Raw genomic sequence first — 24,921 nt, 5'->3', positions numbered from 1 at the left:
AATATCCTTCAAGGAAAATAGTAGATCAAAGAGTACTATATCTTCACTGAAATATTTCATATCCAAAGATCGTGCATCAATACCTTACATTTAAGCCAAAGCCAATATGACACTGTAGAAAGTCTTCAATGCACTTCAATATTGCCTTATACAGTAGGTCTAGTAATTCCATAGTATTCCTCAGGTTGCTGGTACCAGGATGATATATCATTGCCATTCAATCGAAGGGATACATCCAGAGGGAACTGCTTGCAATCCAGGGAGAAAAAGGGAAGCTTATTACGAGGGTTAACTCCATAGTAACTGAGAGAAACCTTCCATCAAACTAACCAAACTTATCCCAGGAGTAGTCATCCAGCCAGCTGCAGAATAGATCCACTGCGAAGAGGCCAGAGCTGCTACTGGTTTCAATTCTCTTCCATATCCAACAACGACACGAATGTACAGATTTCCTCATTAAATCCATCTGGGGAACCTAAACATGAGTTGCTGCTTCTCACACTATTTATCAAAACCCTGCCTAGAGAAACCTTGGAACTTACCCATCAAGTCTCCGTTCATAACGTCCTTCCCGTCCATGTAGTGATGGTGGTGGTCCATATGTTGGCCCCCCACCACCTCCCCTGAACCCTGAAACCTCTCTAGTACGAGTTCCTATAGGAACGGTATCATCTAATCCCCGAGCAGCACTTGGAATGGTGCCAGGCTCATTGTAATCCGTTCGAAGGTCTCGGTCTCCCATTTTGTTGACAGAATTGTGTGCTTTTTGTGCACTTTTGATGTCCACAAAATCCACAAAGGCTGCCACTCCTCCTTCCGAGCCCCTTTTGGGAAGAATTTTGACACTTTCCACACGGCCATATCTGTAAAAAAAAAGAAAAAATAAATATGCAAAATACAAACTCCCCAAGACATCTTTCAATTAACACTGCAATATTTAAACTATTATTTTCATCTTTTGATTTTAGTACTAGCAAGAATTTTAAATACAACATTGTTAGCACAGATAGCAGTACTGCCATATGGCTCCAGAGATCAACAATTTATCCTGACCTTGGTTGCTGTTTGTGTGGATTCTGCAAATAGAACCGTGTCAATCCTGCTTCCCCCCCCCCCCCCCCCCACTTCAGCAGTTCTCCATTTCTCTCTCACGTGCATAAGATCTGCTGGTTGGTGGATTAAGTGAATATTCTAGATTGCCTCTGGTGTGTAAATGAGTGATAGCATCTAGGGGTAATTGAGAATGAGGGGCGAATAAAAGTTGGGATTGATGCAAGATTAATGTAAATAGGGCTGATGGTCAGCACAGACGTGGTGAGGTTGAAGGGCCTCTTTCAGTACTGCGCCTCTCTAGCACATTAGGGAGGAGAATCAGGGATACAAGAAGAGAAATCTGCTGAGTTACAGAAATACAAGCATTCCAACAATATTATTCTCAAAATAAGATTTTCAGTTACCAGGATAAAATTATACCAATCCCCAAAGAAAATATTTATTCACTGGTATCAATAAAGTCACAAAAATCCAACATACAATTCTCAACTGCTAATATATTTTGGCAAAAAAAACCTTTAAATTCTATTAGGGCATGTCAATGAAATAAATATAGATACTATAAAGGAAAAGCAGAGCTTTTTCACCCCACTAGCCCAGTCTTCAGTGGAATACATAAAAATGCTGGAGGAACTCAACAGGTCCCTTCGTCAAGAATTAATCCCCAGTTTTTCTTCAAATATTAACTCCCTCCTGGTCTAGCTTAGCTTGTACTCCAGAAACTGGATTACGGTCAAAACATTACTTAGTTAAAAATATGCAAAAATGAAGGTAACAATGAACATGCAAAAGGTAAATATGAGCAGTAAATAGAAGATAATATAAAACCAACTATTTTAAAAATAAATGTAAAAATTTATTTCCTATGAATTCTAATTATATCTCCCCTACAGCTTTTCTCACATGCTGTTCTTACACGTAGCCATATTTGTGTAGTAACCAATCTTTGATTAAATACTCCGTCAGTTATTTTTTGACAGTACTCTGCTGTTTCATCAAAAATAATAATTTATCTTGTTTTCAACAGTCACAAACTTTTTTGCATTGATGAACTAAAAATATGAGCCTCTTACAGCCTGCTGATATAAAATGGCTAGACATGTTACATATGCTTTACACACTGCCCATTTGTTCCGGGATATTTTCTCCTTTTCCCCGAAACGCTTGTTGTGTAAAAAGCACCAAGACGGAATTGGGGGGTGGGGGCAGCTTTGGCTTAAATGTAAGGTATTGAAGAGTCATTCCAGTCCAGTTTTTTCCACAAAGGTACAGAGTAAAATTCCCAGTGTAAAAGGCGCTTGTGGCATTTCAGGATCAATTCGGGTCACGGTGGAATAAATTTTTTGGGGGGTATTTATGGGTAAGCATTTAAAATTGGGGAAAAAACATGCAAGTAGAACAAAAGGAAAAACCTTTCTATTAATACCACTGTCCAACTCTCTCTCGCGTCCCATTCTATCCTGCAGCCCCGGCGGTCCGCTGCCTGCTCTTTCCCAATGGCCCACTTTCCCACTCTCTGTTGCTGTGGGCTGCTAACCCTAACACCTAACCTAACCATAATGTTTGAAGATAAGGTCACCCACTACACAGAGAATAAACTTACCTCAGGACACATCAAGATGCACAAGTACCAAAATGGAAGCAAGGCCCTGATCTCACTAAGAGCGAGAAACAAGCACAGGGTAATGAAAGCATGGGCCAACCAAAAGTGGCATTTATAGTGACACAGAACCTGAGAGAAGAGCACAAGAGTGATGATTATCCTGCTTCCTGCATACTAGCAACCTTATCCTAGATTTGACACTAGGTCTGCTAGATTGTGAATAGTCTGGTCCTGGGGTTTGTCCTCAGTCTAAAACCCACAGGCCCGCTCCCCGCCCAACAGCCTGCCTCCAGCCCCCAACACTAAGTACTTAAATTGGTATGTGAGTGGAAAGTTTGAAATCCACTGCTAAAGATCAATAATTTCTGTAGGTTTTCCCATGCTTTTACGTGTGTGTATGTTTTAATAAATTGTACATGTATTTTCCCACGTTCCTTTATAAATTGTGCGTGTATTTTATTCCCACTACGATTTTACCACACTCTGTGGGTCTAACATGCCATCAAATACGGTATGTTATATGTGACACTACACGCAGATGCTGTTGAGTTACATATCCTGCCCATTTTGTTCTCAGAATGCTGGTTTGCTGTGTAAAAATCCATACTGAACTGGAAAAATGCTGGCTTTGTTCGTTTCAGTGTGAATGACCAAAGCCGGCTTACTGACAGGTCTTCATTATGTAAAATATTGCAGGGTGTCTATGTAAATAACATATATGATGAATTAATGGTGGGGAGCCTGCAAAGTTAAAGATGCCTGGACTTAATCCATCCACTGGGCTCCATCAGCAACTCTAAATCGTTGAACTAAAGAGATCACATGCATTTCTGGGAGTCAACATACCATGACCAAGACAAAAAAATATATAATTTTGCTCTTCGAATCCAGGTGACTGAGGTCATTCGTTGTGCCCCAATTTTACTCAAGATGTGATGCTTCCTAAAAATACTGAATAATGGATAAGCAGAGAACTCCTGTGTTTGTTCGGAATAACTTGTATTGTATTTTAAATATTTTACTGTTAGACATTATTTTGAAATCATTTTAATTTATATCAAATGACTGCAATTCGTGACTGTCAAGGACCAAAAAATTTACACATTTTAATTCACGTTATCAACATTTTTGAACAGTAATTACAAAATCGCAGGCATTCTAACTTTTCACCAATATTTCGGTGAATGCTGCGATCAGATTTTCCCCCCACTTTAACCCGCATTCAAATACATGCAGTTTGCAGGCTTGTGTGTACTTTGAGGCCAAGGACGTTTCAACAAACCACTGGACTTTGAGCAAATCCCGAGAGCAGCTATTTATGTGCTTTCCCTCAGTGACGAGCTCAAGTGGCTGCGTGACACACTTCGTGGCTGCCGTCCAAACTCTCCCGATTGCTGCAATCGGCCAGCGGTGCAATGCTGTAAAATGGCGGGACAGAGCACAGGCGGCAAACGGATGCATATAATGGCGGTAGACGAAGTCTCGAAATTGGGGCATTCTAGTAACTCAATGCGATCAGAAAATTAGTCTTATTTAGACAGAAGGGCCTTCATTGGACGTGGTCACCAAATAATCCGTGAAATAGGGTGGTTCTTGCAATATCACATGATCTCTATCGCAATGAGACTCTCGTCAATACATTTCCCATTCTGTAAACAAGTTCCAATTTGCTACTTCTCGCAACAATGATGTCCGTGAATGCGATCGCACTTATAGTTCAATCATTCTTGATTGACGTTCTTCGGTGGAATAAATTACTTGTTATTTCTGGACGAGAATCTTTACACAATGCACATCGTGCGGAGCAGAAGCTCTTCGACGTTTTGCAGAAATGATGCGATCCAGGCGGTTCGGCTTTGCACAAACGTTAGTACGAAAACTCGGCGTAAGGACGGGCCTGGTTTCGCAACAACCGCATTGGAAATTAAACTAATGTCATTTTTATGCGAACCCGCCATCCAAACGCACTACACGGGCGAATCCGGGAAAGAGAAACAAGTTTCGGGTGGAAAATCCGTCAGACGTGGGAATAAAGAACGTGTTTTCTTTACCCAATTTTGATTCAACGGAGCTTTTTAAGGCATTTTCTGTTTCAAGTATTTGCATTTATAAATGTACACGTCACTCGAGAAAAGAATGATGAAAAGGAAACCTCAAAACCTCAGTAATGGTAACAACTTGATCCTTTAATGAAGACAGAGGTGAAAGTGAGGTGCAGAGGACGACTTTGAAATGATCAGTTAAGAAAGGTTGCAGAATGACATTTCAGATTAACGAGAAATCCGGATACTTTTCTCCCACTGCTGGGATTATTCATCATAAATACAATGAGGTTTCATGGAATCAGTGACACAGAAGGTGTCAATTTCTCTAGTGAGGAAACTACTAATCTGGCCCAGGATCCATACTCCCATAAAGCACTTTTACACAGCCACTGAAGAGTGGAAAATTTCAGTTATGAAAATTCCATCCCGTAACTTTTCCACTGGGACCCCTACATATTTTTCCGGAGCGGCTGCAGTGTAAAATGACCGCAGCCACTCCATAAGAAACAGGCCCAATAAATACAACGTTACCCGCCGACAAACTCCGCAACACAAGGCTGGGTAAAAATGCCCCTAGAGGAGGTAAATTATTCCCAGAATAACTCCAAAGTTTCTGTGTAAAAATGTCAATTAGTGTTTAAGACAGCAATGTCCGAAAAATCAGAAAAAATTTACACCAATGAACATAATTACTCACTTTGTGGTCGTTTACACTGCATGCCTTAAGTTCCTGTGCGTAGGCCTCGGTGCTTTTACATGGAGCAACATGGCCTGGGTCAACAGCTGGACGTTGAGGTGAATTTTACAGTACAATTTAGAGTGCAGGCTTCCCTCGAAAAGTAGTAGGTGTCCTTCAGAATAAATCACAGTGCAGGAATTGACTAAAATTTCCTGCACTTTTCTTTTTAGACTGCCCATAATTACAGCAAATTTCATTGATTGTGCTGTTACATGTCTGCAGTCTAAAAACCACAATAGATTCCATTATGGTTGGTAGGATTATGGGGAAGAAAGTCGTGTTCATTTAAAAGTAGTTTGATCAATTTCCAAAATATAAATTTAATTCTACATAGTTTTAAAATGAATCTAAATGCCAAACATTGAGGAACAATTTAAATTTGACAGCACTTATAGCCGGGGTCTGACATTTTGTGGATCATCCTAGTTCTGATAACCCATGACAATCCAATTGACCTTCCATAGCTCGACCCTGGTTCTGCCTGATCAAGCAAGATCAGTCTTCCATTCAAATAACATAAATTCAAATGAGCTGCGATAGTGAGCAAAAGGAACATGGCAGTAACGTCAAGCCCATTTCATAGTGTTAAACCATTTAATCCCCTGGGTTACAGCACCCCAATATATAATTATTGATAGTTTAAAATGTTATTAGAGGATTTTGCCACCTGTAAAAATGGTTCCAGCTACTTGTTGGTAGGGTCATAAACATCAACTCAATGTAGCATTTAATTTCTAAAGCTCCAACACATTAAAATAAATGACAAGTAGTATATTTAGTAGTGGCCAAAGATAATAGAACCTATAGTCAAAGAAACAATAGAAAAATATGTACAAAATAATGAATGATCAAAGCATATTCCATAAACAAACAGCCAAGCCTGGATAACAAAATAGAAAATTACAGAAATACTCAGCAGGTCAAGCAGCAACTATGGAGAGGAAAACAAAAACTTTACAGATCAAAGACTCCATTTCGCTCTCTCTCTCTCTATAGATACTGCCTGATTGATATACAAGTGTGTGCAGCATTTTATATATTTCAGAAAAAAATGTTTTTGATAAAACATGACTAATGGATTAGAGTGAGTGAAGCAAAATGGAGAGCAGCTGAAATAAATGTTAAAAGGCAGTTACTCAAACCACCAGATCATGGGAAAATGGTATCCCAAAAATAACTCAGTTCTCGCAAACACAAATAAACTTGCCTATGACCTCTACAGTACTCCACCAACTTTCACAAATAGGATGCCTGATCACCATTCAATATTGTTGTGGGCCAAACAGGAGGGGCATGCAAAAATATATCCTAAATTTAATGGTTCCATCTAGCAGACCAGAATTTTGGGATTATTTGTTAAACATGATGTCTTAATTTATGTTGTTAAACCGGGAAGTCTGCAGATGATGCGATTATGATTGCAATTTTAACATTCAATATTTCTGCCATTGTTTGCTCTTGCCATGTGAAAATACAAATTAGCTGGATTCAATTTTCAGGTAATAAATCTATGCTCCCTGTCTTTTATTTCAAGCAAAGCATGGCAATGGCAAATACTGGCACTGGAAGAAGCAACACAACAATTTGCATTCATTCCACATCTTTAATATTCACTAATAAAAATAACTAATGGGGTTCTACAGCAATATCGAACAAAGTTTAGCAACTAGTCAAATTGGGAGAAATTTGGGCAAATAACCACAGGTTTGATGAAATGAGAAGAACAGAAGAGCATTAAAAAAAACTCGCAGGCTTAAATTACGATTCAATAAGATCATCACCGAACTGATTTTAGTCTCAACTCCGTTTTCTTGTCTGTACCCTGGAATCTAAAAAAACTTTCAAATGAGTCCTGAATATACTTAATGATTCAGCCTCCACAGTCTGATTCAGGCTCCATAGCTGATTCCAAAGATTCACACCTATCTCATTGTACCCCAATGTCTGGATTCCTTTCAAATTATAACAAGCTGCATAAACCAGGATTCTATTTTATTAAATTTGGAAAAATAGTGTAACTAATTAGTTGCCTAAAATTAAAAATTCAAAAAGCCATATGAAAAAGATTTTATGTTCTTATTTGTGCTTTACTGCTTTAAAATCAAGTTCCCAGAATATCTTAAAGTGGATCCTACTCAGATTAATACATCTCATCAACAAAAAACTTACTGCATCTACTAATAACTTCTCAATGCAATGTAACAGTGGTAGGAAATTGATTTATGACCTGTGGTCATAACCATTAACCATTTTATATATCTATATATATCCAAATAACATTGCATCAATGTTATTTAAAACCAACCACCCACATTTTGTCCAGTATGAAACCAGTACAATTACAAAATATTACTTTTTCCACACTGAATACAAACATCTTGATATTTCTACTTTAAAAGTAGCTTGAGATTTTTATGCATAAAATTTAGCAGAGACTGGATGAATTTACTCAATCGGTGAATCCAATATTACAACTGTATTGTTCAATATGCTGTTAAATTAGCATTCCATTCAATATTTCAACTGTGCACACCATTTTTAAGTAACTGTGTTCCAGTTAGCAACACCAAATCTGATTTGTCCAGGTAGAATCTTTAGCTATAGTTCAAAACTGATGAGTGTCTTACTTAATAATGTAGCTTAATACAATGGAGTAATCCAAAGATTCAAATGTTCCTTTTATTGTCACAAAATATATATTATAATAAATGATCAATGTACAAGATACATTTAAGGTGTATCTGCTGTAAACAATATGTAATGTTATCAGGTAAAGAACTTGCATTTAGATTGTGCAGTTTATCCCCTGAATGTTCCCCAAAAAATCTCAAATAATCTACTACTGTATATAAATACCACTGTGATTCAGCAAATTAGTATGTAGCCACGTCATACGAGTCCCAATATCATAAATGAGAAATTAATTTGTGGGGCAACACTCTACATCTGCTGAGAATTACATTTTATTAAAAAAAATAATATTTTACATCAATCTGATTAGCAGGTTGATCTTTCATTTAATCCCACATTCCACACAAAGCTGTATTTCTCCTTCAATGAGGTGTCACTCCAAGACAAGTTTTTTGCCGTTGGTCCTACACAAGACTTGATGTCATTGGAGGCTTCTTATCCTTCTACTCAATCAAAGCCAATTTTCAAATAACAAAGCATGTTTAAACTACTATTGATACAGAGCTTTACACAAGTAATATTCTTGCACTCTGAAGATATTTTGTTCCCCTTGTGACCAAAAATGCTCACTGAAGGCACCGCAGCCAAGAACAGCTGGCACCTATGTTGAATATTGTGCCAAAAAACCTTGACTGCTGGTTCGGAGCCATAAATTTTGGATAAAAATATATTTTTAAAAATCTTTTCACTGCTAGCCATACAATGTCAACCCCAAATTTATCATTACACCAGCCTGAATGTAACTTAATTACGGTAAATCATAAATATGCACATAAGTTTGAAATATGATAGCACTACTGTTAATGGAAAATATCCAATTTGAATAAGACAAATAAAGAAAGATCATTTAGATAGAAAAACGATGAAACTTCCACAAATTGCATTCATCTATAACTGTACACGTCTCGAAAATGTTTTGGGTATCAGAAAAGCTGCTTTTTAAAATTTCATTGTAGATGCAACTGTCTTGGAAGTAGGGAAGTTGAGTGGACGATTCTGCGGCAACATCACGTGAAATCCTGACATAACTTGCATTAGCCTTCTTCTGAAGGGATCTCAGAAAGAAGCCAAAATCAATAGGGAATCCAAAATTCAGTTTATGCATGTCAAAAATTTCTGAACAAATCTATTTTTCTCATATCAGTAAAAAAGATTAGCCTTAAATATGGTGAATAGACAAAACAATTGTTTAGATTGATCAGAATTTTTTTTAATCAATTAATAACTATGGTAAAATAATTCTTTATTATTTAAAAAAAACTAAAGAAATATACACATGGATCATAAACACATGAGAGCAGAGGGCAAATTATACAAATATCGAAGTAGTTAATCATTACTATTACTCGTGGAAAATATCCAATTTGAATCTGACTCAAATATCAGTCAGAACGCAAATTAAATGACAAAAAGTCAATATTACTAAACTTCCATGTTTATTCCATAGAAGTATTTTGTTTTAAAATTACAGGTGCAAACTATCATTAAACCCTGATTGCGTATTAAAAATCGATTGATTACATTTCCAGAATGTTAGATCTCTTGAGCCTTAACTTGTTCCAATTAGACTGTTACTTCAATCGAGTCTTAAAAGTAATCTATTTTGGCAGAATAAAGAGCAGAACGATGCCACGCCCTGACGAGGCTTTTTTTTAAAAAAAAAATATATATATATATATATATTTATTTATATATATATTTTTTTTTAAATATATATATATATAATATATATACACACACACAAACATATGACAATGCTGCGTGGACGATATCATTTAAAAGATTTGAATTTTAATGGCAATTCTCCCTGTTGCTGGGAAAAAAAGCATCCAAACTATCGTTGCTAACATCGCCCGCTTTGTTTATACTTTAATTATATAAGGGTGTACGATGGAAAACAAACGTATCGATCTAACGCTATTTCCTAATGATTCTCCCGCTGAAAGATACCGAAAATAACACCACGAATTAGCTGGAGTTTTGTGTCACAATCTATAGGTTGACTCGGCCGATCTGAAACCTTTTGCACCCTCCCCCTGACGCGTATTTTGAGTTCTCCGGTGGGGGAGGGGTGGGAACTGCCTTATTTGCATTTCAAACTGTTCTATCAGAAACACACCGCTCTTCTATAATTAAATAGAAATATAGACACCAAAATTTACAAACGGAAACTAAACTGGATTCTTGTAACCATTTTGGTCACTAAATACTTTTACAGGTTCGAATTTAACTTTTTTTGCTCAGCGAACCTGCTGGGAGAAGGGTCCAAAAATATTCTCTTGCCTGAAAGAATGATCTAAATTATTTTTAAATAGCTGATTGAATTCAAAAGGACTGTGACGCGCTTCGAGAAAGAAGGGCTCCCGTTTCATTTCTTATGAAACATATGCATTTACAACGGAGACAAGGTCAAGATTGTTATGCGTTGAAATACAAATGCAAAAAGGGCATAGAATTTCAACCCGAGTAAAGCAATCTAGATATCCTTGACATTAATACTGAAAAACCACGATGTAATGGTTGTAAAAGGCAAATTAAAAAGCCTGTTTATTCTTCAGGGTGACCATGCGTAGTCATTAAATGCATGAATTATGACCGAAGAATTTAGACACTCTTACAATACTGTTGAACCTCAACTGGTAACTAGATCTCTTCAGGCTGACCATTCAATGTCCTTTGGGCCAAATCACCAAGCAAGTGTAACTTCACCAACCGAAGCGAGAGGTGCTTACAACTAAAACCCTTTCTCGAAACACAGAATGTACCAAATTGGGCTGGATCCCTCTTTATCTTGTTTTTCACCGCACATGACCTCCTCCACCTGATGCGAATCGAAATGTCTGACGGAGGCGTTCTGAAACGATGCATCCTTTTGTACAAAATTGGTACAGCTTTCTGAACACGAGGTAGAAAATCTTGCAGAGCAGTCAATAGGTTTATGGAGGTTCTATCAATCAGATGTACCTTTCATACCTCGAAAGGTTGGTTATTTGCCATGATGATATAAAGTTTGTCCTGCTGAGTTTCTCCAGCGTTGTGTTTTTAAACTTAATATCGCAATGATTTCAGAGTTAAATCCCTATTGCGTTCTAATAACCCATGAGCCTTTTCACATGAATTTAAAATAATATCCCCATTGGTTTAGTTTCTGCACTTCTATTAATTGTGATAAATCTTCCAATAGTTCTGGCTATAGATACTTTTTTCAGAAAAAATGTAATGCGGATTAAGGACAATCTTAAATTTAGACTCTTCAAAGCAAAGTACTGAACGTTTGGAGATCACACCATTGGGCCTAATATGGTGAGTTAGAATTGGCTACAGTGCTCCGACTGAGTGAGTATTGTACATGTTTCAAATGCCAATCGCGGGGTTTGATGCAGAGAATGGGTCCGCCATTTTACTCACGCCAGCACCACACGCTGCGCTCAGTTTCCCCAATTTTAACATTTCCTTCTGCATCTATACCACCACTGCTTAAAAACACAATTAAAGTGGGAAGCAAACAGCACCCACACTTGTAACCAGCTTGCAGCATGTTTGGACACTATATTAAGGTTTATTTTTTCGAAAATCCACACCGACTAAAACAATTCGAACTCGGATGTTTCTTTTAAAAAAAAAGATACAAACTGTAAAGCTCAGCAGCTCCCCTCGAAAGATCATTATTGCTCAGAGCAACTGTCCTGCCTCCCATCAATATTTTGTTTCAAATTTAAACCATTTTAGTGGCACATACTTCCTGGTAACAGCAGTCTGACACGAGAGACTAAAAGCTGGGGAGGGGGAAATTCGGCAGCCGGTGCAATTTATATCAGCATCACCCAACGTTTCGGGCTCAAAGCTCCGAACGAAATGTAGGCAGAGCCCGAAACGTTGATTGGGGATCTTTCTGGACGCCGTGTGACCTGCTGAGTTCCTCCAGCATTGTGTTGGGGCTCACGGCACCCGCAGACTTGTCCTGTTTTTACTTCTATCAGGAGGCTTGCATGTTCCCTCCCTCCCTCCCTCCTCTGTGACAATGCTGGGTCACTGATAAGGGCCAGTTCGGACTTCTGCTATCAGTAAATGTGTTTGGCTCCCCTCCCCCAGCCCGGGTTCCCACAGACAGCCCGATCCTCCATTACAGCTCCCATGTGTCTCAAACACAAGTCAAACCTTCTCTCTCCTGGGGCTGGAGCATTCCCAACGACGAACACGTCCCACACCCACTAATTTGATTGCAAACTGCGTTTGCAACATGTACAATTCTCTTTTAAAATCCTGCATTGCAATTTAGTCCCAGGGACTAAATCTCACCCTGGGGCATCTCAGGATCGGTTGCTTGTCCCATCTGGTTTCCCCTCGGTGTCTCAGCAGAGAGATCAGCCCAGTAAGGCAGAGTGAGTGAGGGCCGCCACACAACAATAGGAGCCGTGCTGGTGCCGCCACTGACCCCTTCCACGGGAGGGGATTTAACGCGCGTGTGTTTTCACTCACACGGCTGCAGCAAGGCACCGGCACTCTCTCCGGTTTCACTTCACCCCTTTGCGGGCCCGCATCCTCAGACATGGGATGAGTAGAGTGTTTACTCCACACATCCCGCCGCGTGGGGGGGGGGGGTGGTTGTGGGAGGGACACTTACCGTTTAAAATGCTCGATAATCTTGTCTTCACGGACATTTTCCGGCAAATTCCCCACCCAGAGGTGCCTGGTTTCTCGTACCATTCTTAGCGAGTCATGGGACTCCCCCTTCTTTTTTTCTCTCTCTCTCGGCGTGTGCAAGTCCGGGATCGTGTCGGCCCCAGGGCCGGGCTAATCCTTGAGGTAAAATCCCACCATTAGGCGATCGCGCGCACGCTCACTCGCGCCGCCCGACCTGACGCGCGGGGTTTTTTTTCACCCCCCCCTTCCCCAAGACGCTAACAGTTCGTCCCGAGACCCGAAAACTGAGCAGCATCACGCATGCGCGGAACCCGCCACAGCGGGCGCGCAAGCGCCACGAAACTCCCGGGTCGATTCGGCTCCACGCCGCGACGCGCATGCGCAGAGAAATCCTCCCTCCTTTCACCCCCGCCCCCGCGCGGCTTCCCAGCCGAAAGAATGGACCTCTCCTGCGCGTGCGTGACGCCGTCTTCCCATTCTGCTCCCCGACCAGAGAAGGGGGGTGGGGGGTGGGGGGGGGTCGTGCATTACGCAGGCGCGGAAAATGCAGCTCCGGGCCAGAAATGAAGCGGTGGAGGAGGCGGGGCTCCAAGCCCTGCGGGAGAAAAGCGCGTGCGCAGGAGGAGACTGGGCGGGTTCGCTGCGCAAATGCGCCGAGTTGGCGTTCAGCTTCGTCCAGTGGCGGGGAGGAAAGTTCTGGAAAGGCTGGTGTCGGCGCAGGAGCACGATGAATAGAGAGGAATCTGAGAGCGAAATTCCAGGGATCTCCACTATTTTCATTCAATAGACCAGTTTAACCCGTGTATAAGAGCCACCTTCGACTCATACTAAAACTCTGGACGTTCTGAACGATTATGAGAAGATTTTTTAGATGGCTTGAACGCCGAAATGGCCGATATGAGGAAATACAACCTTCAAAAGCAGCTTGTCACCACTAGCTTTATCAGCAAACTGCTGCGCTCGTGGGGTTTTTCTTAACAGGAGTATCGTCCTTTCTCAATCCTTTGTCCCTTCCCCTCCCCTTCATCCACTCGGGCGCCATTTTGAGGCGGTGGAAGGTGCTGGAGTGTCCGCCATTTTGTGGCAGCCAGTGCTCTGCCTTGACAGGGGCAAGTGCAGCGTAGAGACAGACCCTGCCGTTCGGAACGCCAGAGCTGTAGACTGGCTTTAAAATAGTGGAGGAACAAGCACTCTTATTGCCCTATACGATCCTTCTCGGAAGATGCTCTCTCGTTTAGTCCTAGCACTAAATAAAAACAAAAAAAAAATGGCGTGGCATCCAGCCTATGCAGATCAACTTGCTTGCAAGATCGCTTAAAATTAGGAGTATGTTAAAAATTTATATCGGGTTGGAGAGAAGGAAAGAATTCTCTGGGGAAGGAACAACAGTTTGGGTAGTGATGCCACCACACAGTAAGTGTTTGAGAAAGGAGACCAACTTTTAACATTAATGTTATCAAATTTTGTATTTTGAGCCTTGGGGGTCACCATTCAAAACATACATTTGCAGGCAGAAGTGGTGGCACATTTGATTCAAAGTTCACAAAGGTTTTCCAGAAAAACTGGGGGAGTGGGGAGGAAAATGTTAAGCTTGGTTTCTGGCCGAATAGCCTATGTTTTTTTTAAAAAAGGTGCTGATTGAAATTGCTAAGTGAATTGAGTCCATTTGCATATTAAAAAATGATGCAACCGCATTTTTTTTGGCTCATTCGAAAGCCTGCTTCAGTCCAATCTTTATCGAGTACTGTTTTAATGATGTTATGTGCTGGAATATGACAAAAAGTTAATACTGTTTTTGCATATATGGATTTACTGGTCAAGGATTAAGCTTGCAGTTGGTGGCCCTTGTCGGGAAGGGCGGGCTCAAAGTACATGATTCATAGCTTTTCAAAGGCTTCAATTGTGTATTTAGTTATACAATCAAGCTATGTTCTCAAGACTTCCTTATTGCCTCCATAACATGTACGTCCAATAAGTACATTCAGTGCTGATGTAAAACCGGCAAAGAGGATTAGAATCATTGTAGAAATTTGGATTTAATGTATTCTGCTAATCAACAAATGGAATATTTTGATCTCATTTCCTGTATTGTATCCCCTTGTACATTGACTTTGGTCTTTGTTTCAGTTGTAACTATTTTTGGAACCCGCCCCTTTTGGCGGCCATCTGCAAAGGCGACAGGGAAGACTGCATTCTCTCTCAAATGTGTTTTCCTCTGAATTGTCAATGGTGGGAAGCAGCAGAAGGAACCCATTCTTGTGTGTCAAGAGGCTAAACAAATAGTGGTTCTCTTTAACCCTATTTCAATCATAATAACCGGATTTTCAGGTCTAAAAGAGAATGGGGGGGGGGGGGGTTTGACATTTGTACAAAAAGTGGCATTGATCAGCCAAGATAATGAATTCTGGAGAGATTATCTTTGTTTCTTACTTGCAATCGCTGGCAACAATCTTGTAGTGAGCACTTCCATTAAAATACGCTACAGTGCAAAATTAAAAGCGTTTCATGTAATTTAATGTGTATGGTTTACACTTTGCTATATTATCTGGACAGCGATGACGCAAATAACCTTTGTAGCCTTTGCTTTTGGTTAATTACAGTTTTATTCCACCAATGTATTCTGTTCTTTAATCTGCAAATTGTGTTTTTCAAGAAAAAAATAGCATGAATATATTTCTTTCGCAGGCTGGTGTATTTGTAGAAGCCTTTACTGATTATGTATATACTTGGTGATGTTTTGTAACTAATCCAGTAATCGTTTCCCAGCAACTGCCTTTGTGGTTTCCCAGCAACTACCTTTTTGTGTTGTGGAAACATGCATTTTGTTCTGAACTGGTTTTGTTTGCTGTTCATTGTGGTTTTGTGGCATGTATATATGTGTATACCTACTATGCATTTTTAAAGCATTGTATTTTGCCTAATATAAGAATTATTTGGTTTCCTTTTGAAAATCATGGTATTCTCAGGATCTCAGAATGGGTTGTATGGCTTCATCTAGCTTTATATATCAAACCTGTCTGGATGCATGATTTTTGCCATTAAATCATACATTTCTCAAACAAATATGAATAAAACTGGCCCACCATGGAAGTCGTAGCTCAACTGTTCCATACAGTTGGGTAATCAAAAATGTATCCATCTTCTCTTTAAATACACTCAATGCTCAAACCTCTGGGGTACTGAATTCCAGTCCTCCTCCCTTGGCAAAAAGAAATTTCAATGCGTTTGTTTTAATTAACTATATTCCCTTGTTTTGCTGGTGAAAACATGTAATGCTCCCTCAGGATTTTGTATTTCAATAAGATGGAAAATATGCCTTTTTTAGACATGTAATTTAAAAGATAGATGTGATTTCCAAAAATACTGTGCTCTTAATTGGGATACAGGATGGTAGCTAATTGGGTACAAATTAATTTTGTGTTAATAAATAGTAGAGGATTCTTTTCAAGATTAGAGACCTTGTGACCACTGCTTTGCTGTAAGGGTTGGTGCTTGTCCAGTGTGATGTATATTAACTATTTTGATGAGAATTTAGGTGGTATGATTAGTAAATTTGTGAATGACACCAAATTTGGTCTGATGGACCATGAAGGAGGTTGTCACTGGTAAAGTGGGACAAGGAATGGCAGGTGGAATTTAACTCAGAAGTAGAATGTAATAAATTTTGGGAAGTTAAACTAGGGCCGGGCATAATTAGTGAATGTCCAAATCCTACGGAGTTTTTTTTTAGAACAAAGAGACCTTGGTGGGCCAATGCATAGCTCCCTGAATACTGAGATGCAGGCAGATAAAGAGGTGAAGAAGGCATATTTCATCAGATGGGACATTGAGTACAAGAGCTGGGATGACCTGAGGAGCAAATATTTCACAGAGGGTGGTGGGTATATGGAACTTGCTGTCAGAGGAATGGTAGAAGCATGTACACTTACAACATTAAAAAAAAACATTTTGGCAAAAAAGGTTTAGAGGAATGTGGGACTAGCATAGAAAGTCACTGGTCAGCATGGATGAGTTCGGACAATGGTCCTGTTTCTGGGCTGTACGATTCTCGACTTTAAAACAATAGGTCTTTCATGAAACATTACAATGCCAATTTGGGAAAGTAGAAATGGAGAATGGTAGAACTCAGAACCATGTGAATTGTCCCCTAGCCGTTTTCCTTCCTATTAAAACAAAAGTAATAGGAGGAAATTATCAACATAATGGGCAGAAAATTTTTTTTGCATCATTGCTGCAGTTCTAAAGTATTCATTTTTTGTCAAAATATTTGCAGCAATTTTTTTGTTGTTTTGGGTTCCAGAAACTTGCATTCTATTTGTATTTTGCATTTTTATATTTTCTCATTCTGGCAGTTTGTCATTTGATTTTTCAAAATGCAAGGCATAATACTGTCCAAATGCAATAATTGATTAGCAGCAGTTAGAATCACTGACTCATATGGTTCTTGATCCAAGTATTCAAGTTTCAGAATTATTTAAAGCATTAATTCTTACTACTTCATTTATGGAAGAACTTTTCATTCTCGTATGGAACTTTCAAAATAATGCTGAAGCATTTACTTTGTTCCATTAAAATAATCAGATTTTTTTAAGGTCTTGATGTTCCACAGGCAATCTTAAAAGGGCCACTTTATTAGGTGTCATATGCTTTTCAAAGATCAATATCCATACAGCTATATTAACACTAACCATGTTGCTGAATAGTTTTTAACCTGGTTTACTGATTTCGTTTAGAGAAGGAAATCTGCTGCCTTTATATGCTCTAGTCTGTGTGACTCCAGATTTGCGTGATATGGTTTTTATCCTGTATCCTCAATTATTTAAAATTCTTCAGCCATCTGGCCCTTCAAGCCTGCTCTACCATTCTAACTTCACCTCTCCTGAGTGAAAACATTTTCCACTCAGTGCTAAATGTGTTGTAACTTGAAACTGTGATCCCATTTTCTCCCCGTAGATTAAACACCCTTGTGCATGCTGTTCAGCCCTAAAAGACTCTTGTATGTTTTCATGAAATTGCATGTTCTTCTAAACTCTGGAGAATTTAAGGTGTAATCTTTTCTCATAGGATAATTCTGCTATCCCAGCAATCATTCAGGTGTAGCCTTGTACACCCTGTATGGCAAGAATATCCATACCAAAACTGCACATGGTGCTCCGTGTTTAGGCGTAACTGAGCATAGTTAGTAATGACCTCATAGATTTCATTGGCAGAATAGTGTGTCAATAGTGTATCTTCTCAGAAGCCGTGGTCAATTACGATAACATCCCAAATGTACAGAATCAAACAACCATCTCTTCTCTATTTTTAGAATTGTACCTTGCAACTTTATTAAGCAGTATGCTGCATGAAGAATAAACTTGTGTGCAATCCCTTAATTTTGTCAGCCAAATTTTATCTGCATACAATAATAAAACAGCTATCATACTTTTTGCACAAATGTCAGGGATCAAGTATCTCAGCACAGACCTAAAGCATGAATAGTCTATAATTCACAGTGTAATACTTGGAAGATGTTTTTCTTTGAGGGGAATTTATTTTTCCAGTTGGGATATGTTGCTACAAAGGCCAGCATTTAAGCCCTATCCATAATTGCCTTACAATAGGAGAAATGCCTTCTTGAATCATATAAACCTTTTGGTGATTGTCCTGCAGTATTTCCTTTGCGAGGTAGTGTGTGACTATAAGGGGACTTGCATATTCCTCTTCATCCTACATTTCTAGGGCAAGATGTGAGTTTGGTTGCTGCATTTGGATTTGCTTATGAGTGAATGCACTGCATTTTTTTTTAAAGATGATGCACTACAGTTATGGTGTGCAGGTGGAAGAGGGGATGAATATTCAGGATGGTCGGTGAGATGTCAAGTGAGTTTCTTGGGACTGAATGCTTTTGGACGTGAAATTTTCCACCCTACTGATGTATGGTGAAAATTGGGAGATGGTGTTGGTCAGGTGGTACAGGATACCCATCTACTCTTGTAATCAACAGTATTTGTGTGGATTGTTCTGTTGCATTTCTCATTTTTGGCCTGCAATGGTTTGATAGTCAGCCATCATTGACCACAAAGGTAATAATGATTTTTAAATTTTTTAACTTGGAAAACCTGCATCAATATAGTTTTTTTTCTTAGACTGTCTTGGAATACTTCACAGACAACAAAATAATACTAAAATATAGTCATTGTTGCGAGTAAGTACAGAAATTTAAATGAACAATTTAGTTTCAGAACATATCAGTGTTGGTCTTGTGACTGAAGCAATTTCGAAAGAAACTTCCAGGTAAAAAAAAATTCAAGTAATGAAAAATAATTGTGGGATATCCCAAGACTTGAATCCCACAGCCAAGTCCATTATTGCCCCAGGCAATTATAAAGATGGTATCCTCCAATGGGAATCTCTGGATGGCATTTAACCCAAAAATATTTTGCAACCAAACTTTGATTAACCCATTTGCCATAAATTGGGGCTTGAATCTGGTTTGTTACTTCAATAATATACAGTATACTGATTACAACCGGATCTTGATTTGGTTGGGCAGGGGAATGGTTGATGCATTTTAATACAGAGAAATATGAGGGATCTAGGAGTACAGTTCATAGAATCTTGAAAGCTGACCCCAAAAGGCTTTTGGCACCTTGGCCTTCATCATTCAGAGATTTGAGTACAGAAGTTGTCAATTGCATAAGTTGTTGGTGAGGTTCCACTTGGAGTATTGTGTTCCATGTTGGTCGCTTTGCAACAGAAAAGATGTCAAGCTGGAAAAGGTGTAGATACAATTTGAGGATGCTGCTGGGACTCGAGCTATAGGGAGAGGTAAAGCAGGCTATGGCTTTATTCCTTAAAGTGCTGGAGGATGATAGATATCTGCGAGGTATACAAAATCATGAGGAAGAGACCAGGTGTATGCAGAGTTTTTGTACCCAGAGTAGGGGAAAGGGAAAGCAGAGGACATGGGTTTAAGATGGAAGAAGAGGGATTTAACAGGAACCTGAGAAGTAAACTTTTACACACAGGCTGGATGAATGTATGGAATGGGCTGCTTGAGAAGGTGGTCGAGGCAACTATTGAGAAAAACTGAACAGATGTACGGATAGGATGAGTTTAGAGGGATATGGCCAAATGTAGGCAAGTGAAGCCAATGTGGGTGGGACATTTTGGTCAGTGTGGATAAGATGGGCTGAAGGGTCTATTTCCACACTGACATCTTTTCCGTTTGCATAGTGATAGCAATGAAACAGATGTATTTCATTTTGAATAATGAGGCTGATGTTGGGTTTGGTAACTCATTATTAAATGACATTGGTTTTGAATCTAATGCACATACTTTGTGCCTTAATTTGTATTTACATTTCTATCCGTTCCAAATTGTAATATAATCTTTAGCAGACTTGATTACTTTTTATTTAATTCAAATCTATTTTGAGGGTCAGTGTATGTGCAAATTAATCTAATCCAAAAAAAGTAGAGAACTGAAGTGCCAAGTACAAAGAGAGTCATAACTTTCAACGTGCAATAATATTTTTAAACTTTTAATTTATTTTGTTTAAGGCATGGTGATTGTCATTTCTAGCCACCTAAATTCATACTGCCCAATTTCACCCAAATTAACCAACAACCCAGTACATTCCTGGGCAAACCCACACAGACGTGGGGAGAATGTACAAACTCCTTACAGTGCCAGATTAGAACCTGGGTGCTATAATTTGTACTATACAGTAAAAGATGGTGCTTGGGATTGGCATTAAGATGTTTTGTGCTCAGGTTGCAAAACCTGAATGCTAAGCTATATGAAAGCTAACGTAAAGAGAGTCTGAGGAATGATCTTTCAGAATGATCATCAATGAAAGAGTAAAGATTTGCAACAACAAAACATACAACAGTTCACAAATTGAATAATTCATTTTTATAAACTGGTCTTCAGGTTGTGGAGCTGGTATTCAAGGATATGTGACAAGTCTTGCAAAGGATCTGTTTGTTGAGTGGAAAACATCCTTCCTCAGTTGGATCAGGAGACAGTAGAATTCCACATTTCTGTAATACAATGTGAAATATTTCAACCCCAGAATGATTGTATACATTCTGAAATCTTCACTCATGCTAACTTGAACAACTACCTTTATAACCCAGCACAATTAATCTGATTGTGACAAAATGCCCATGTCCTTTAAAATTAGCACATATTGGTCTCAAATAACTTCATTTGTCAGCCTCAGGACCTGGGCTCAAACAAAATATATTGTGAGGCTCCTCAAGTAATTCAGCACAGAACCATCCTGAAGACTGATCTATTCCTGCTTCCTCATGAAAACTGATTATAATAAACTGTAAAATCTCGTATCACAATTTGTCCTTTATCTTTACGTTTAGGATACAATACACTAGAAACTAAAGCATTTCCACAGTAATGCATTGTGATGCCATGCAATAGTATACATTTGTAAGGACATTAGTCTATTTTCACAGTCTGTCACAGAATTATTACATGTCTGTCACATGTAATCATTCTCACTAAAAATAGTACTCATAATACTGTTTATTCACACTTTACACTTCGCCTCCAGACAACAATAGTATCCAGATTTCAACACCATCTGCTGATATAATCATGTTGCATTGAGAATAATGGGTTTAAATGTGATGTCAATGCTCTTGTTTATTAGTTGTAAAGACTAGATTTAATACAGTATGCAATCAAAGTTACCAGGTGATCATATTGTGGAAGTTTAGCAAAATAGAATCAGTAATTTGTGCAGAAGCCCAATTGAGCACATTGTAGTATGTACTACATTACTTGCAAAAGTGCATCCAAACTGATTTGTCTTAGATTTTTTCTGAAGGTGCAATTTCGTTGCTATTCTCAACTGGTTTCTGGTGGTTGGGAAGGCAGTGAAGTAAAAATGGCTGTGTAGAGAACCAACAAATTGTATTCCTATTTAGTAGAATGATCATGCACTGTTATTTCTTATTGCTTGGGTCAGTAGAGTGCTTTTTACGTGATTCCCATTTAAATATCTCCTTTCCCACAATAATAAATATAACCTTGAAACACTATTAATTTTGGCAGTACCATTGCCTTATTAAGTTTATCATCTAACAAATGTAGGAGCCCCTGATCAGTTACCAAGAATAAACCAATGTTAAAGTACAATCTTGCTCTGTTTATGTTCCAGAGGAAGCCCTGTCCGTGTTTAGATTTTATGGCTGCTTTTGTGCATTATTTTTCCGTATCTTTAATCTGAAGATTTTGGGTCTCTCTTGCAGAGCAAGAGCATTAACACTTTTTCATGGATCAAGTCAAAACATGTTCTGCTGCTATTGTCACATAACTTTTGATATGTACTTCAATAATCTGACTTTGCTCATAGTGGAAATGTATGCTGCTGTCTCATTTAATAAATTATTTAATAATTCGGTGAAGTCAATGGCAGCAGACTTGCATATTTTTATTCTGCTCTGGAGAAATTCTTGGTGCTTGCTGTTAAATTATCTTCAAGAAGAAAGACAAATCTGTGATAACTACAGAAGGATCTCTTTGCTGTGGTCAACAATGGAAGGCATTGCCTGGTTTATCCAGAAGCATAATCTGGCCAAAGAACTACACTGCATTGCAAGATTATGATTATTTACTCTAGAGACATAGTATTTATAGGGTTCTGCACCATCTTCAAGGAGGCCAAATCCTAACTTCACGGTATATTCACTTTCCACCCTGCATCTACCAATGATATTCTAGCAAAGCTTTAACAGTGACTTCTGGATTTAAGAATTGGCTGTGAAAAATCTTCATGTCGTTGAGAGATACAGTATGGAAAAAGGCCTTTCACCTCAAGTTAACACAATAGCAACCACCCATTTTATACTAATTCTACAATAATCTTTTTATTCTCCCTACATTCTCTTCAATGTCCTAGATTAAACTAGAGGTGATTTACAGTGGCTAATTAAGCTTCCAGACCTCACTGCTTTGAAAATGGGGAGAAACTGGAGCACGGAAAGGAAAACCATATGGTCATGGAGAACATGCAAACTCACACAGGTGACACCCAAGGTCAAAATTGATCACTGGTACTATGAGACAGTGGCTCCACTATACAGGTTCAAATTTTAAAAAAAAACTTTTAGATGACAATAAAGGGGGAAAGTTTAAACTGTAGAAGACATTAATGGTCTTTTTTTACTGTGCTGGAAACTGACAAGGATTTTTGTCCAGAAAAATGAAATGTATGTGACGTTCAAGGCAGTGAAATGTACAGCAAGTAGATTATTAAGGTAAGGACTATCACAAATTCTTGAAGTGCACTGATTCTTAAAGCCAGCAGGGCTGATCTACTGGCTATTTAAAAAGACACACTACTGGTCCTTCTAAGTTGATGGTTAGAATATAAGAGTGAGGAATTTGTTAGAACAGGAGAAGCAAGAGATAGCAGTTTCTGGAATCTGGAGCAAAAAAAATTGTTGGGTCATGCAAATTTCTGGCATGACATTGCTGAGAACTTGGTCAGGCAGCATCAATGGAGGAAAATGTAAAGTTCACATTTCAGACCAAAGGTAAAGGTTCCATTATTGCCATGTTATATACATGAAATTCTTTAACTTTTGTCTACATAAGGCAGTCAGAGAGTCTTCACTTTTGTTCAGTGCCCTTCACAGAAACTAAAGCACCACCAAGTACTGAGCGTGAGCCTGCTTAGCTTCCGAGATCAGGCAATCTCAGGCTATTAGGCTTCTGCAGACCTTCAAGATTGAAATATAATCTCTTAACCCAAAATGTCCACCCACCATTTCCCTCCCCAGGCGCTGGCTGGCCTGTTGAGTTCTTCCAGCCATTAGACTGCACAATACTACTTAGACTGTAGCTTGAGAATGGCTACAATTCTGGTTACCACATCTATTACAATATTGCATTGGAGAGATTTAATAAAATATTGGGACTATTGTGATTGTAGCTATGATGAATGTTTGGAAAGCTAGAATTATTTGGCACAAAGGTGGAGGGGAGACTTCAGTCATTTAGAAGGACATTTTTCCATTAGCAAAAGGCTGAAAAAGCAGCATCATACATTTTGAGCAATTGTTGAAGGATTAGAAAAGAAATGGAGTCAAGTTTTTTTTAAACAACTAGAGGGTAGTCTAGATCTGAAATGTACTGCCAGAAGAATGGTGGTGATAAACATTCCTCGTCTCCATCCCTTGCAAACCTGTTTAAACAGTTCTTGGATGCATGACTTTCAAGACCTAGCCCAAGTTTGGAAGATAGAATAAGGCTGGAGAGTTTTTTATGGTAGGACTGGAATGATGGGACATGGACCTTTTTTAAACCCTTGAGTTATATACTTCAAGGGTAATTTTGTTACCACTTGGACTGCATTCGTTCAAGCTGACTGAAGCAATTGGGCAATAAATGCTGGCCTTCTTGGTGTTGGTCATATCCATGAATGATTTTCTTTAAATATGCAATTCAAATAAAGCCATTTAAAGAGTTGAAAATGTATCAACTGAATCAGTCTTGCTATTTTTACAATGCTAATAAGATTAGAAGGCAAATATATCAGAAACTGAAAACCTTTGCACTTCCACAATTGAATATACTTTAAACTCTTAACAGCGCCACCTAACTTTTAAAACAAAAATAGATGCACAGGAATACCATTACCCTGGCACCACAAGATGTGCCAAGTCACTGTTGAAACTCCCTCAAACTTCACCAACAGGAATGCAATATTTTAAGAACAGAGCTCCTCAACCACTATCTCTCTAGGCATGATGAGGCAATAAGACGTCCACTTACAAGACCAACATTGCAAATATGAACTGAAAGTGTGCTTTTGATCATATTTAACAATGATTTTGCAGCATAAATAGTGGAATTTTGAAAATCCATATATTGATATTCATGTATCCAAAGTTCAGCCCATCTATTAGACTATTACCCTATTGTCAAGTTTCATTCTATCGTGTTTGGTATAATCGTGGGGGGTGGGAATTAAAATGGTTAAACAACAAATCGTGTTTAGCTCTGATTGTAAACAGAATTTAAGTAAAACATTGTGACATTTTAAAAATGAAGCAAACACCCTTGTTGCATTTGATGAGATTGCATCTGATTTTATTTTCCCGGATATCTCTATTAGTGAAATTAATCCATTGTT

At 38.7% G+C, this 24,921-nt stretch overlaps 2 protein-coding genes across 4 annotated transcripts in view; both read right to left on the bottom strand.

Annotated features, from left to right (window-relative positions):
• spen (spen family transcriptional repressor) overlaps positions 1-13,072 on the bottom strand; it is an 83,395-nt gene extending 70,323 nt beyond the window's left edge. The window contains exons 1-2 of the mRNA XM_069918903.1: positions 12,756-13,072; positions 543-863 (exon numbers count right to left, since the gene is read on the bottom strand). Coding sequence (XP_069775004.1) covers positions 543-863; positions 12,756-12,838 — 404 coding nt within the window. The 5' untranslated portion in view covers positions 12,839-13,072. The remainder of the gene's footprint in view (positions 1-542; positions 864-12,755) is intronic.
• Positions 13,073-20,288: 7,216 nt separating this feature from the next.
• Positions 20,289-24,921, bottom strand: part of fblim1 (filamin binding LIM protein 1) — a 33,684-nt gene continuing 29,051 nt past the window's right edge. For all 3 annotated transcript variants that reach the window (XM_069918887.1, XM_069918888.1, XM_069918889.1), the window contains one exon: positions 20,289-20,803. In XM_069918887.1, coding sequence (XP_069774988.1) covers positions 20,690-20,803 — 114 coding nt within the window. In that variant the 3' untranslated portion in view covers positions 20,289-20,689. The remainder of the gene's footprint in view (positions 20,804-24,921) is intronic.

This window comes from Narcine bancroftii, chromosome 2 (genome assembly GCF_036971445.1).
Source record: "Narcine bancroftii isolate sNarBan1 chromosome 2, sNarBan1.hap1, whole genome shotgun sequence".
In the NCBI taxonomy this organism is placed as follows: Eukaryota; Metazoa; Chordata; class Chondrichthyes; order Torpediniformes; family Narcinidae; genus Narcine; species Narcine bancroftii.
This window is presented reverse-complemented; position numbering and strand designations above follow the sequence as displayed.